This window comes from Neophocaena asiaeorientalis, unplaced genomic scaffold (assembly GCF_003031525.2).
Source record: "Neophocaena asiaeorientalis asiaeorientalis breed wild unplaced genomic scaffold, Neophocaena_asiaeorientalis_V1.1 scaffold177, whole genome shotgun sequence".
Classification (NCBI taxonomy): domain Eukaryota; kingdom Metazoa; phylum Chordata; class Mammalia; order Artiodactyla; family Phocoenidae; genus Neophocaena; species Neophocaena asiaeorientalis.
In genome coordinates, this window is record NW_020172779.1 from 5030376 (window position 1) to 5045009 (window position 14634).

Consider the following 14634-nt stretch of genomic DNA (forward strand, 5'->3'; position numbering starts at 1 on the left):
CTCCTGGTGTCTGTCAAGTGAAGTAAAATTGAAGCTTTGTTTTCCCCCCTATACGCCAAGCATAAAGCTAGTGGCAGAAGCTGACCTCTGCTGATGTAAAGAGATTGAGGTGACCACTCCTGAGGTCAAGAAAATTCCCCTGACTGCACAGGCACAGGAAGGCTCCTTGGAGGTCAAAAAAGAGAGGGGTGCACCCATGATATGTGTGGACACATCCCCACAAGCCTCTGCGGTGGAATCCACCTTAGCAAAAAGTTGGGCACGCGTGTTAGGGAGTGTCCTAGAACAGGTTAGATGTGGGAAAAGAAACAAGATAATTGGCCAAAGATAAACAAAGACCCAGAAAAACTGTCTTATGTAAGTGATTTAAATCACCTCTTTCCTGCGCTCCTCAGTAGGGAGGACACCCACACCCTATCTCTCTGAGTGTGTATTTCTGCCTTCTGTCTTAAACAATCTGTTTCTCTGTGTGCTCTCCCACTTGTGCCATATCTCTAATAATAAACTTTGTACCTGTTTTTACAGTTTTTGCCTTCTAGAAACATTCTTGCTTTCAAACCGGGCAAGAGCCAGGGGAACTTTGCTTCTCGCCTCTAGCCCCTGGTGGACTAGTGGCTAGGATCCCTGGTTTTCATCCAGGTACCCAGGTTCAATTCCTGGGCAGGGAACTAAGATCTCTCTTTAGAACCGCTCACTGCTGTCTCTCTGAAATCATATCTACATCAGCCAGGTGAACAGGAGCAGCTGTCAAGCCAATTTCATCAATATAAACAACTAATTTAGATAAATGATATAGCATCATGTGACCTCCTGTTTGGGTACAAAGTCAAAAGTAGAGGGGAACTGACTTGAGAAATGACATTTAAGTGAATAAATAATTCTCTTCTAGGAAGCTATTTAGCTCTCTGAAAACTTTTAAATGTATTAATAATTAGAATGTCAAATCCTAATTAAAGAAATGCAATTTTAAATATAAAAAAAGCAAAACTGTTATTTTATAAATAAACCCACAAAGACTACTAAGAGACACTAAATATAGGAAATAACACTTTCTTTTGTCGTTGTTTTCACTGTGTACATAATATAAATATAACCTGAAAGATATACCCTATTACGTTTAAGGAAAAAAAGAGCAGTAGTTTTAAAATGCTTAAGATGAGGAGAAAAATGCCTCAAAAGGGCTTCCCTGGTGGCGCAGTGGTTGAGAGTCTGCCTGCCGATGCAGGGGACACGGGTTCGTGCCCTGGTCCGGGAAGATCACACATGCCGCGGAGCGGCTGGGCCCGTGAGCCATGGCCGCTGAGCCTGCGCGTCCAGAGCCTGTGCTCTGCAACGGGAGAGGCCACAGTGAGAGGCCCGCGTACTGCCAAAAAAAAAAATGCCTCAAAGAATTAGGTTTTTAAAAGTCTGGAATACAAATACATAAAAAGTCTTCTTATAACCAGCAACTTTACAAAGCAACTTTAGTCGCAAAGACAAGACTGTTGTTCTTTTTAAGAAATGGGTCTTCTTGAGTTATAAACTTTAACACCGTTTTGAATCGAAGATCGAGAATATTTAGTGAGTAATGCACCAATGGTTTGCTTCTCTCCACACAAATCTCTGTGGGAACAGTAAAAAAATTAATCAACATCATAAATATTCTAGGGAACATAACACAATTTTCACAGCACTAGCTATTTATATCTCTCTCCCCCAAATCCATCTTTCCAACAAACATAAGGGTGTGTATTTGTGGGAGAGATAGAGTAGGGAGAGATTACTAAGCCATAAGTGAACGAGGTACATCACATGCATGTATGATCTCCAACCTGCACGGTAAGAGTAATGTATTATTTAACCCCACGTTAGATATAAGGAAACTGAGGTTCAGGTGGTAAAGGATGGAGCCAAGTTTTGCAGCCGGCTCTGTAGGTCTCCAAAGTCTGGGTTTTTTCCATTGTATCACACAGGCTTCCAAATCGGACATAAAAGCAATGTGATACAGTGGGGTCTAGACTCAGAGAACCTGGATACCCAGTTACCTGTGTGAGCTTATCTAGGTTACCTACCCTACCTGAATTTTAGCTTCCTCTTCTGTACCTCAAAGGAGAGAAGACTTTGACTGGAACATCATGAGGGAAGGGAAGATATGGGAGGACCTGAGCTGGAGAAGGGATCAAGGGAAGATCACACAGGGCCTTGAAGAACATGAGAGGGAGTTGTAATTTAATTGTACATATAATGGGAAGCCAGTGGAGGGTTTTATTTCGTAGAAAAGCATAATGTGATCTAAGTTTTACATAATGGAGGCAATGAGTTGATGATTATGGAAGCTAGGTAGTAAGTACATGGAGGGTTCCTTATATTTTACTGCTACTTTTGAATGTTTAAAATTTTCCAGAAGTTTAAAAGGGGGGAGGAGAAGGGAGCAAAAACTAAAATAGGGAGACCAATCAGAGGCAGGTATGAGATGATCCATCAGGATTTGCTCAAAGTTTGAAACAGGGGGCAAGAGAAAAAAAAGGAAGATTTCTAGACATTTTGCTTGGGTAACTGGATTAATGGTAGTGCTGATAGCTGAGATGAGGGTGATGGGGTTAGGACAGGGGGAATCAACAGTTCCATTATGAGCATGTTTGAAATTCCTATTAGATATCCAAGCAGAAATTTAGATTAGGTAACTAGATGTAAGAATCTGGAGCTCAGGAAAAAGGTCAAGTACGAAGATAAAATTAGGAAGTCACTGGGCTTACATGAGGGCACCAAAAGAAAAAATACAAAATGAAAAGAAGATAGCCAATAATAGAATGCTAGAGCACTCCGACATTTAAAGGTTGGGAAAACAAGGAGACATCAGCAAGAGATGGAAAAGGAGCTGCCTTGGGGGAGAAGGGAGAAGGCTGGTGTGTTTCAAGTAGGAAGTGGTCCACTGCATCAAACAGTGTTAAGAGGCCAAGTAAACAAGGACAGACAATTGACCACTGAATGTAAAAAAGATAGATGCCATTGGGCTAAGGATCTGTCATTGGGTTAAGGAAAGAATGGGAGACAAAGAAGCAGAGAGTGAGTACACAAACTTTTAAAGGGAGCTTTCTTGTGAAGGAGAGCAGAGGACGTGGGATACCGTAGACTGTTATTTTTTTTTTTTAAGATGAACAGTACTGCAGAATACTGTTCATAGTGATACATGTGTTGCTGGCCATAATCCAGTTGGTGGGAGACGTTGATAACACAACACGGGAAGGGACAACTAGAGGATCTTTTTAACAAGGCCAGAGGGGATGGATCTAGTGCAGAAGGAGGGTTGGCCTTAGGAGCAAGGACAGTTCATGCATCACACAGGATGGACGGCAGAGCAAGTGTGTGCCCACACAGGAGGCTGGCAGACTAGGCCATGGGAAAGGAGGTAGTTGTCTTGTCTTGTCTGCTTCTGTTTTCTCAAGAAATATGGTCGTGGGCTTCCCTGGTGGTAGAGTGGTTAAGAATCTGCCTGCCAATGCAGGGGACACAGGTTCGAGCTCTGGTCTAAGAAGATCCCACATGCCGCGGAGCAACTAAGCCGTGTGCCACAACTACTGAGCCTGCGTTCTAGAGCGCGAGCCACAACTACTGAGACCATGCGCCACAACTACTAAAGCCCACGCGCCTATAGCCCGTGCTCTGCAACTGCAACAAGGGAAGACACCGCAATGAGAAGCCCGCGCACTGCAATGAAGAGGAGACCCTGATCGCCTCAACTAGAGAAAGCCCATGCACGGCAATGAAGACCCAATGCAGCCAAAAAAGAAAATACGGTCATAAGCTGAGGATGAAGAGGAAACGGGGTATTGCTGCTATGAAAAGAGAAAAAAAGATGTAAAGTAAGTTCCAATGGTTGAAAAGTTTCATGAGGAAATGGTGCCTTGTCAGGGGCCCTGCTAATTACCACTTAAGTTTCTAAGTGAGACTAGCAAGTCACACTGTGTCATTTCTCTCCAGGAAATTTCAGCTGCCCTGGTGCAGGTACAGAGTAAACAGAAAGTTGGGTTTAATCTTTGCAGATTTTTGCCAATGAGGTATGACAAGACACAGAGATAGGATGCAAAGAGTAGAGCGGGTACAGTAAGAGAAAGACTGACCCTGGAAAGCAAGCCGGGGAAAGAGAAGAGAGAGGCCCTGAAAGGCGGGAGATGCAGTGAGGAAGTGGTAGTGTTTATTAGTGGCTTTGAGATTGGTTCTACAAGCAGTGGCTTCAGAGCTAACTTGTTCTTCCACAGGCTGGCTTCTACCAGAATGTTAAAGTAAGGGCGTGGGAAAGAAAGAAGGTGGCCATCAGAGAGGGGTGCTTGCCTTAGAGTCATAGGAGGGTATATAGTTGACTGTCCCTCTATGAGTTGCAGTTTGAAAGGAGAAGAGCAACGAAGTGATTCTAGAAGCAGTAGTAAGGAAGAGAGATGACACATACCCCACCCTCCCAGATCAGCAGTTGTGAAGAATGACAGAGAAGACAGCCACCACTGGAGAAAGTTTGGAAGGAAGCAGTGTCTTCCAGGAATACTCAAAAAAAAAAATTCTGATAATCTAAAACCCTATGCCACTCATCATAAGAAGAACAGTCAAAATCCATTTGTGGGTTTCCCTGGTGGCGCAGTGGTTGACAGTCCGCCTGCCGATGCAGGGGACACAGCTTCATGCCCCAGTCCAGGAAGATCCCACATGCTGCGGAGCGGCTGAGCCCGTGAGCCATGGCCGCTGAGCCTGCGTGTCCGGAGTCTGTGCTCTGCAGCGGGAGGGGCCACAGCGGTGAGAGGCCCGTGTACCGTAAAAAAAAAAAAAAAATCAATTTGTAAGAAATTACTTACTCAATATATGGAGCAATATCTTCTTCTGTCCACTTCTCCCTCAGAGAGAAGAGACTGTTAAACCGTTCCTGATTATCCTCAGGCAAATCATCTACTTTCAGCAAAAATATGATTTCTGGTCTTGAGTGTCTATCCACCAAGGCTAAACCCTGTAAGAAATGAGAAAAAGGACAGTTCAAGTAATGGTCTGATGTTTAAAAATGACTCATTTACCTTACGTTTAGCTTAGCCCAAGGTATTTTATTAAAACATCATCCACATGAAACTTACACAAACTACCCAGAAACTTACAATAGCCTTTTTCATAAAAGAGCTCCTCTAAGCAGTGACTTACTTGTAACCTGGCTTTTACTACCACCAATTTCTTGAGATGGCTCTAGTTCTAAAGGTCACTGATGACCTGTCATTGCCAAATCCAGTGGGCCCTTTTCTTGGATTCATCTCGCTAGACCCGTTTATTTTGTTAGTGTTGGTCACTCCTTCCTCTAAGCCTTTAAGCCTGTATCACGATCTCATTGTTTTTCTCCTAACTTGATGTTGTAGTTCCCTGGCCCCCTACCCCATCCCGCTACTTGTTTCACCGTCACTGTCCTAGGTAACCTCTCTAAACCCGTAACTTCAACCACCACTTACTTACAAATAGTACAGTCATCAGCAAGTATCTTCAACTCAAATCCCTCTTCCAAGCACCAGACCTCTATATCCAAACCTATATATGCACTCATTGTGTTTGTCATCCAAACCTGTTCTCATCCTGCTCATCCTAGGAAACCAAGGCATCATCCTAGATTCCATTATTCAAACCCCACATGTAAGTGGTCACTAAATCATATAGATTTTAAGGCCTTAACATTTCTCTATCCTTTCCCCATCACCTATTTCTTTGGCCAATACTCTCTTAGTTAGGAGTAAAGTGTTGGAAACCTAAATTTTTCATAATCTAGCTAACCTTCCATCAATCCATCCTCATTACTGTCATAGTGTTCTTTCCAAAAGGCAAAACTCATCAGGTAGCATTTCTAACTGATGCCACTCAATGGCCCCAAAGAGCTTTCTAGATAGAGTTGAAATTCCTTAGCACAGTCCATAGTGTCCTTCACCAACTCACCAGCACCCTTCTCTCCAGTCATGCATCCCTACTGTGTGTCCCAATTTTTATCTCTCCATGCTCTCCTGGAACCTTGTCTCTGCCCTTCCGTCTAGAGTAACACATGATCCTTTCATACTCGGCAGCTAAAACATTCATTCCTTCAGAAAATCATCCCTGATTGACCAGTCAGATGGATAAGCCCCTTCATTTGCTCCCATAATACCTTGTGCATGCTTTTCCCATGGCACAGATCACTCTACATTGTCAGAAGAGATATATACATGTAATGTGCACCCCCACTGCCGGACCCCAGGCTGAGGACCTAGATGGCACCTTGTGTGACGTTTTCTGCTCAGCATCTAGCAAGGTGTTTAGACATTAAAGGAACTCTGTAAATATTGAGCAAATACTTTCACTTATTTAATAAATTCTCTTTGAGCATATACTACATGCCAGGCAGTATGCTATATATTGGCAAGCAACAGTGAAAAAAATTCTATTAAAGTGGAGAGCAGGGAACCACATAATGAAACATTTTTCTGAAGCTAAGTGAGAGTACCATGAAGGAGAAATCCAGGGTGCCATGGAGAGTAAAACAGGAAGTATTTTTTTTAGAGTAAAGGAAGGCCTCCTTGATGAAGTGACTCAAAGATGTGTAGGAGGTGGCCAGGTGAAACTGGGGAGAAGTTTATTCTACAACAAAAAGCTTTGTGTAAAAGTCCTAAGGTAGGAAAGAGCTTGATGATCTTAAATCTGAAAGAAGGCTGGTATGCAGTAGACAGGAGAGAAAGTATCAAGAGATGAAGCTTACAGGGGATGGTATGAAGAGCCTTGTAGACCAAGATTTTACATATTTTATTGTAAAATATTATTTTATATTAAAATACTCTGGATTTTATATCTTAAATGCAATGGGAAATCATTAAAGTGATTTAAGCGAAGTTCATCTTATCTGATGGACATTTTTGAAAGATCATATTAGTAGCACCGCAGAGAATGGATTGGAGGTGGGCAGTTAAAAGTACAGAAGGCCCGCTTCGGGATGCTATTGTGAGCCAAACATGATAGTTTCAGCTAAGACAATGCTGATGGAAATGGAGAGAAAAGGAACAAAATGAGATACACCAGGTGGGAACCAGGATAAACTGTAAATGGGCCTGAGTGATCTCACTGAGTTGACAAATGTTCTAAAACTAGACTGTGGTGGCTGGTAACTCATTAAATTTACTACAAATCACCCTTTTCAAAAGGGTGAACTGTGATATGTAAATTACACTTTAATAAAGTGGGATTTTGGGGGGTTTTTTAAGGATTTTTGTGATGTAGAATGCACTCCTAATGGGGGGCTAGGAAAATAAACAGGCTCCAAATTCAGTTCCAATACAGGCTTCATTTCACCTAGCAACCTGCTGAGTTATGGAGGTAATCACCATCGCTACCTTACCTTAAGCTGATCGAGCCTAGTTATCACTCCTTCAGGAACACTCTGTTGCCACACTTCTTGAAACTCAGCGAGATTGAATTTCACTGCATTCTGAAGTAGCATTTCTGCTGTAGCTCTGCAGATTTTATCTGCACTCAATTCAAAATAAACTTCACCTAAGGAAAACGTATCAAAGAGAGTTTCATATGGTCCTCTGACAATTAATTATACTACTCATTTTTATACACAACTCATCTCCCATCACCCTATGGAGTTCTTATTTTTAACAGGAAGACACTTGAAAAAGGCATACCAATTTTAACACATAAGAGTTAAAATACCCATTAAAATACTTTCCCAATCTTACCTTCCTCCGTATATCTCTTTCCATAACATTTAAGACAGTGTCCGATCATTTCCCTGAAAAATTTTAAACACTTATTTGAAAAGTTTTTCACATATTTATACATTATCCTTTAAACCATTGCTAACTAGAAACTAAGATATAAATTTGAAATAACTAAAGGATTTTGGTTGCCAAGTATAAAACTTTACATTAGAAACTAACTAAAATACACTGGACAGTTACTATATACCAGGTCCCATGCTAAATATTTTTACACAAATTATATGAGCATACCTTTATTATAAAATAGCTTAAATTATTCCTTTATATTTTTTATGGCAGAGAAAAAAAAGATACACATTTATTCACCCCAATGACCAAAATTCCCAAGTCCTTCTTGGTTGTATATTCTTTAGATTTCTATAAGATATCAACATATAAATAGTCTATGCCCTGGGTTTAGTCCTACCCTGAAAATAATTTTCTTCCCCTTAAGGAAATCTGGAAGGACAATGAATAACATACTTACTCTGTCTCTAATGGTCCAAGTTCCTGAAGGCATGTATTCAAGGGAACTTTACTAAAAGACCAAGATTCAGAATCCACAAGCTGAGTTATGTGATTCAGAAGTTTCATCTCATAATCAAATTCAAGAATCCTCCAATAACCTACAAATTCCAAAAGTTATATTTACCAAAGGACATTTTAAACTAATGAATTGGCTGATAGACCGATAAAGCAGCAGTAAACTCTTGCCCACTGCAAAAAAGAGACATGAAAAGCCTTAGCTTTCTTTATAAACAATGCTTCTGTTTATGCTTGTCTCCTGATCATTACAAATTGTGTCTTATGGGAGATCAGATGGTTTTTAAAGAGTACTTTTCATATGACTAACATTTTGATTTTTTTTCAAGTGCTTTAATACTCAATTATCTCACAATAATCTTGTCGTTCTAAATGGAAATGTGGAAACCTGTAGCTGGTACAGTCATTTCATTAGAACGTCATACAAATGAGGTGAAGGTCATAAGTTGGATATCCCACACAGTGATCTCTGCTATGGGGCACTGCCATGGTTACAACCCTCATCTCAGCGATCTCGGATGCTCATAACGAAGTCTAGATCATTAAGAGATAACAGACTCAGAAGTACAATGTGGACCAGCGGCAAAATAAAAGCTGAGCCTCAAGACACATTTCCCTATTCCTGTGAAAGACTATGAAATGCCATCTTATAACCAAAGGCACTACCACCACCCCTGGAGAAACAAATCACATACACACCCACCAATTCAAGTACACTCACACCAAGGGAGAATGTTCCTATTCTTACTCTGAAAAAATAAAGGCAATGTTAAAAAATGGAATGCGTGATGTAAAACTGAAAAAGAAAACTAGGAAAAAATAATCTTTGCATCCCCACACACACATACCCCCCAAAATGTTATCCATTCCCATGCAATAAGTGAATAATACAGAGGGCTGCATTAAGCCCATTGGTTCTTTTTTTTTTTTTAACCTTAACATTCATGGTACCCCCTATACCATAGTAATTAGCAGCAGGCATCTACAATTAGAAACTTTATGCCCGATGATTAGGACCAAATGTGTCTCAAGGAACCACAACAAAGAGCTAAGTGTTTCCAGTTAGTTATAAAGTCATCTGCAGCTGCTTCACTCAGCAGAATTCACCACATTTGAGAGTTACAGTCTCACAAAAGCTTATCTTGCTTAAAAGATTTAGGAGTGCATCCACCAAACCATGCCAATTTCCTCCTTTCTAACACATGGGTGCAGAATTAAGCTGCTTCTCTGGGCAAGCTTAAGAGGGCTGAAAAAGGGCTTCCCTGGTGGCGCAGTGGTTGAGAGTCCACCTGCCAATGCAGGGGACACAGGTTCTTGCCCTGGTCCGGGAAGATCCCACATGCCGCAGAGCGGCTGGGCCCGTGAGCCATGGCCGCTGGGCCTGTGCATCCGGAGCCTGTGCTCCGCAACTGGAGAGGCCACAACAGTGAGAGGCCCGCGTACCACCAAAAAAAAAAAAAAAAAAGGGCTGATAAATGCACACAAACATCTACTCAAGTATTACTGCAGGCCCAGATGCCAGAAAAAAAAAATAGCTCCTACTCTACCACTCCAGACCAGGAGATAATCAAAATACAAGATAGTACTGGGCTTCTCCATTAACCCCTGAGACCAACACATACCACTACAACTTTTATACAGGTTTCTTACATAAACTACTTAACACATTTAAAAGTATGTTGAGTTATCACAAGAAGAAACACATCTTCCAAGCAATTTGGAAATACAGTGAGTTAATTCTGAACCAGGAGTTCAAGTACCTGGGTTTTATGCCTTATCCTGTCACTAACTCAACATGGAACCCTGGACAGGTCCGTTTCCCTTCCTAGGCCTTAGTTTCCTCACCTATTGAAAACAATGAAGGGATTAGACTACCTGATATCTAAGACCTTTCCTGATCTAATATGGTTCTTCTATTACCACTCAGTCCAAAGAAAAAGGCCTGTAAGGAGTAGAAAAAGTCACTGGTCAGAGACTGTAAAGGTGATCACACGTAGTCTCTACCCCACACCCCAAAATACAAATATCATCTCTGAGCCCAAAAGAAGGTTAAATAAATAGCATGGAACAGCAATAAACAGGTGAAGATGTCCAAAAATGTCTCTCATATGATGCCCAATTCCATCATTATTAATAATAGTAAGTCATGCTACCTCCAATCTCACAGGCATTTAGAACTTGTAACTGGGCCATTATTTCTTCCTCACTTGCCTGAATTTGATCAAGCAAATCTTCAGTTGTATACTGAAACAAGAAAACAGGAAAAAAAAAAAAAAGCAAGCACATTTTAAGGCCAAAGAATTTTTTTAGACTTATTGAATAAATGAATAGAAGAGATTAAGGCAAGGTACCCTAGTTTAATTTCTTTTATTAATCTGTAATGATTACTACATAAAATCAGTGGATTTTTAGAAGAAAACAGGATAACTGTGATGTTGGATGTGGCAATGGTTTTAGATATGATGCCAAAAACACAAGCAACAAAAGACAGATAATGTGGACTTCATCAAAACGAAAACTTGTGTATTTCAAAACATCATCAACACAAAAGGACAAATACTGTATGATTCCACTTACATGGGAGATTTGGCATAGACAAATTCACAGAGACATGAAGTGGAATAGTGGTTGCTGGAGGTTGAGAGGCAGGGGAAACTGGGGAGTTAGTGTTTAATAGGTACAGAGTTTCAGGTTGGGAAGATGAAAATTTTCTGTAGATGGATACTGGTGATGGTTGCAGAGCAATGTGAGTGTATGTAATGCCACAGAGCTGTACAGGTCAAAATGGTTAAAGTGGTAAATTTTATGTTCTGTTTATTTACCTCAATTTTAAAAAATCAAGAAAAGGCGACTCATAAAATAGGAGAAAATATTTGCATATCATCTATCTGTCAAGGAGCTTATATTTAGATTATATAAAGAACTCTCCTATAATTTAGTAATAAATAGATAAATAACCCAATTAAAAATTGGGCAAAGGGGTTTCTGTATAGGCATTCTCCAAAGACATAGAAATAGTCAACAAGCACATGAAAAGATGCTCAACATCATTAGTCATCAGGGAAGTGCACATCAAAACCACAGTGATACCGCTTCAAACCCCTTAGGATGGATACAGAAAAGACAGATAGAAACAACTGCTGTCTAGGATGTGGAGAAACTGGAACCCTCATACAATGGAAATGTCAAATAGTGCAGCCACTTTGGAAAACAGTCCGGGAGTTCCTCAAAAGGTTATACAGAGTAAGCACAGGGCCCATCAATTTCACCCTTAGGTATGTATGTATGTATGTATGTATGTGTGTGTATATATATATATATATATATATATATCCAAGAATAATGAAAACATAGGTTCCCTAGAAACTTGTACATGAACATTCACAACAGTGTTATCCATAATTATTAAATAATCAATAATATTCAAAAAGTAGAAACTACCCAAATGTCCATCAACTGATGAATGGATGAATAAACTATGGTATATCCATAAGATGGGGTACTATTCAGCAGTAAAAATGAACTACTGATACATGCTACAACATGAACGAACCTTGAAAACAGCACGCTAAGTCAAAGAAGCCTGTCGGAAAAGGCCACTTACTGATTCTATTCATATGAAAGGTCCAGAAGAGGCAAATCAATAGAGACAGAAAGTAGATTAGTGGCTGCCTAGGGTGGAGGTGGGAGAGAGAAGGAGGGAAAGGTAGGATTAGAAATTAACAGCTAAGGGGTACAGGGTTTCTTTTGGGGGTGGTGAAAATACTCTAAACTTCATTGTGATGACTGCACAACTCTGTTAATGTACTAAAAACCGGTGGATTATATACTTTAAAATGAGTAAATTGCTTGGTATATGAATTATATCTCAATAAAGCTGTTACAAAGAAAAAAATTCAATCAGTCAAACTTCTAATACAAATATGGTCTTCAGAATACCAGGAGAGTTCTATAACTTTGAATTACATTTAAAACTTAAATTTTTTTTTACCTGGTTTATAAATATTTTTCCATACTTCAGGAATTAGTCCATTCTGACTTTCCATTTTCATAATGTCTTTTCTCAAGAGCCCCTAATTATAACTTTTAATTAAATAAATTATCTTAACCTCTAAAAAACTATTATTTCTTAGTTAGGAACATGAGAAGCTTTCAGCTACATAAATGTCACCGTGATATCTAGGACTTGCTTTAAAATACTCCAGAAAAAGACAAAAAACAAAAAAGGTGGAAGGCAGCAGGTGGACAGAATAAATGAGATTGACAAAATACTGACAGATGTTCGAGAGTGAATATATGGAGATCTTTCTGTTTTGGGGTATGTTTGAAATTTACATAATATGAACTTTAAAAAGAAGTCAGCATTAAGTGTCTCTATAGCTCTATTTTTTAAATTCCAAATTAAAAAATGAAAATACTAGTCTTACTTTTGAGTGATTTGAATCCTTTTCTTTTTGACTGTCAGGTCCTTCATAGGTATTTTCCATCAAAAGTTTCTTTAGCTTCTTTAATTTAGGTCTACATCTTCTTAATTCCCAGTAATTATTAGAAAAACCAAAGATCTAGAAATTACAAATACATCATAATCATTTAGGGGCCATTCTAAAAGAAATCTTCATATAAAATTTCAACCAACCCATCTGCCCTCCACAAGAAGCAAGAAAAGGGAGCCAAAGTATTCTTTCTGTTGAGAAGGCCCCCGTCCAGCCATCTCAAGCAGATGGATGGGTATCTTCAGGTAACATCTTTTCAATCCCCAGTTAAGGAGACTGCCAACATAGTGAGAATGGATAATTAAGCTCCATATCTCAAGTATACGCTGGAAACTAGAGTATGCCCAGAAAAGAATGACCAGGATGGTGAGAATTCTGCAAACCAGGTAGAAGAATATCTTTAGGCTGACAAACAGAAAACAAAGAAAAAGCATTATCACTCTCTTCAAACAATTAATATATGATAAAGGGAAGGGAGGGAACCCTTGTTCTGTGTTGCTCATTATGTTAAGGAAGAAAGACTCCTATTCAATACAAGAACTTCCCACTAGTTAGAATTGCAACTAATTCTTTATGGACTTGTGAAACAGTGAGAGGCTTATCACTTAAAGAAATCCAGGTGACAGTGGCTAAATGATGGATAAATATTTCTTATCTCTCTCTGTATCTCCAGGATTTGCCCAATGTCTAGCACTTAGTAGGTGCCCAATAACTGTTTCACATGAAAGAAGGGAAAAAGGCAGAAATGGATTGTCTCCTTCCAGCTCTAACATGCAAGGTCAGGGAATGCATCTACTCTAAAACTAGTAGAAGCCTTGATTGACAACACAAGGCCCAGAGCCTAATGGAGATGCTGCTGAATCTGAGAAAAGTTTAAGGACCAAAACACAAAGATTGATTTCATCCACAGTTCACAAATTGGCAGCCTGCTGGCTGTATCCAATGCACAAATGGTGTGTACTTTTGTGTTGGGGAAAAAGGGAGGTTTAGTATAGAGTTTTCATTAGTTGCCAACATCGAAAAATAAGATGTTGCCCCCCAAAATCTAAATTTTAAGCTTCACTTGGACAAAGGAAATCAGAAGATCTGGCAATGCTGGGCCTGCTTTCCCACAAGGCCAAGAAGTGCCCATGCACTTACTTGGGGCTTGTGTGCTCCAATCTACCATAGATCCCCCACTCCCTATTACTCCTGAGACTGGGTATCCACTACCATTTACCAACACCAGTCTGCTTTGCTCACGTGCATTCCTTACCCAGGCTTTTTAGGCATCTAAAATGCAACCACCCATTTAAAAACTCTAGTTAGTAGAGCTTTGTTAAGTTTTACTCAGTCTCAGAACACAGAATTCCCATAAGAGCTCAAAGATACTCACAGGTGTTGTTATACCCTCCCAAAACACCTACAAAACCCTACAAAAAAACAAAATACAATATTTACTGGCAGCTCTTCTGTTCTAGCAACATATATGAATCACTGAAATGTCCCAGTATTTTCCCTTATTTCTATTCCAATTCTGTTTTTAGGAAGTAGCTGGCCTAAAGTTTAATAGATTTAAGGGCTGTGCTTTGATTGTATATATGTAACAATTTAGCCAGGATGGAAACTTTGGTTTGGTATCTGCCAACAGATACCAAACTGTTGCCAACTGCCAACAGCAGTCTCCAAAATAATTAAAAATTTGTTATACATGGCTATGAATAGTAATGAACTAAACTAATTTCAAAGGTGAAAAACACACTTCCCTCAGAAACAAATTTCTTCATTTCTCTACCTCATCTAATGCACTAGTTATGGTTTGAGGGAGTTCTTTCAAAACCTATCCATGGTAAAACTTTTTTTTTTTTTTTTTTTTTTTTGGGGGCACCGGGCCC

General features: G+C 39.7%; 1 protein-coding gene across 1 annotated transcript in view; it reads right to left on the minus strand.

The window, feature by feature from the left end:
* Nucleotides 1-1354: 1354 nt before the first annotated feature.
* Nucleotides 1355-14634, minus strand: part of DSCC1 (DNA replication and sister chromatid cohesion 1) — a 17037-nt gene continuing 3757 nt past the window's right edge. Inside the window, exons 3-9 of the mRNA XM_024741249.1 lie at nt 12695-12829; nt 10421-10511; nt 8212-8350; nt 7704-7756; nt 7358-7512; nt 4824-4972; nt 1355-1602 (exon numbers count right to left, since the gene is read on the minus strand). Of these exons, the coding sequence (XP_024597017.1) occupies nt 1494-1602; nt 4824-4972; nt 7358-7512; nt 7704-7756; nt 8212-8350; nt 10421-10511; nt 12695-12829 (831 nt within the window). The 3' untranslated portion in view covers nt 1355-1493. The remainder of the gene's footprint in view (nt 1603-4823; nt 4973-7357; nt 7513-7703; nt 7757-8211; nt 8351-10420; nt 10512-12694; nt 12830-14634) is intronic.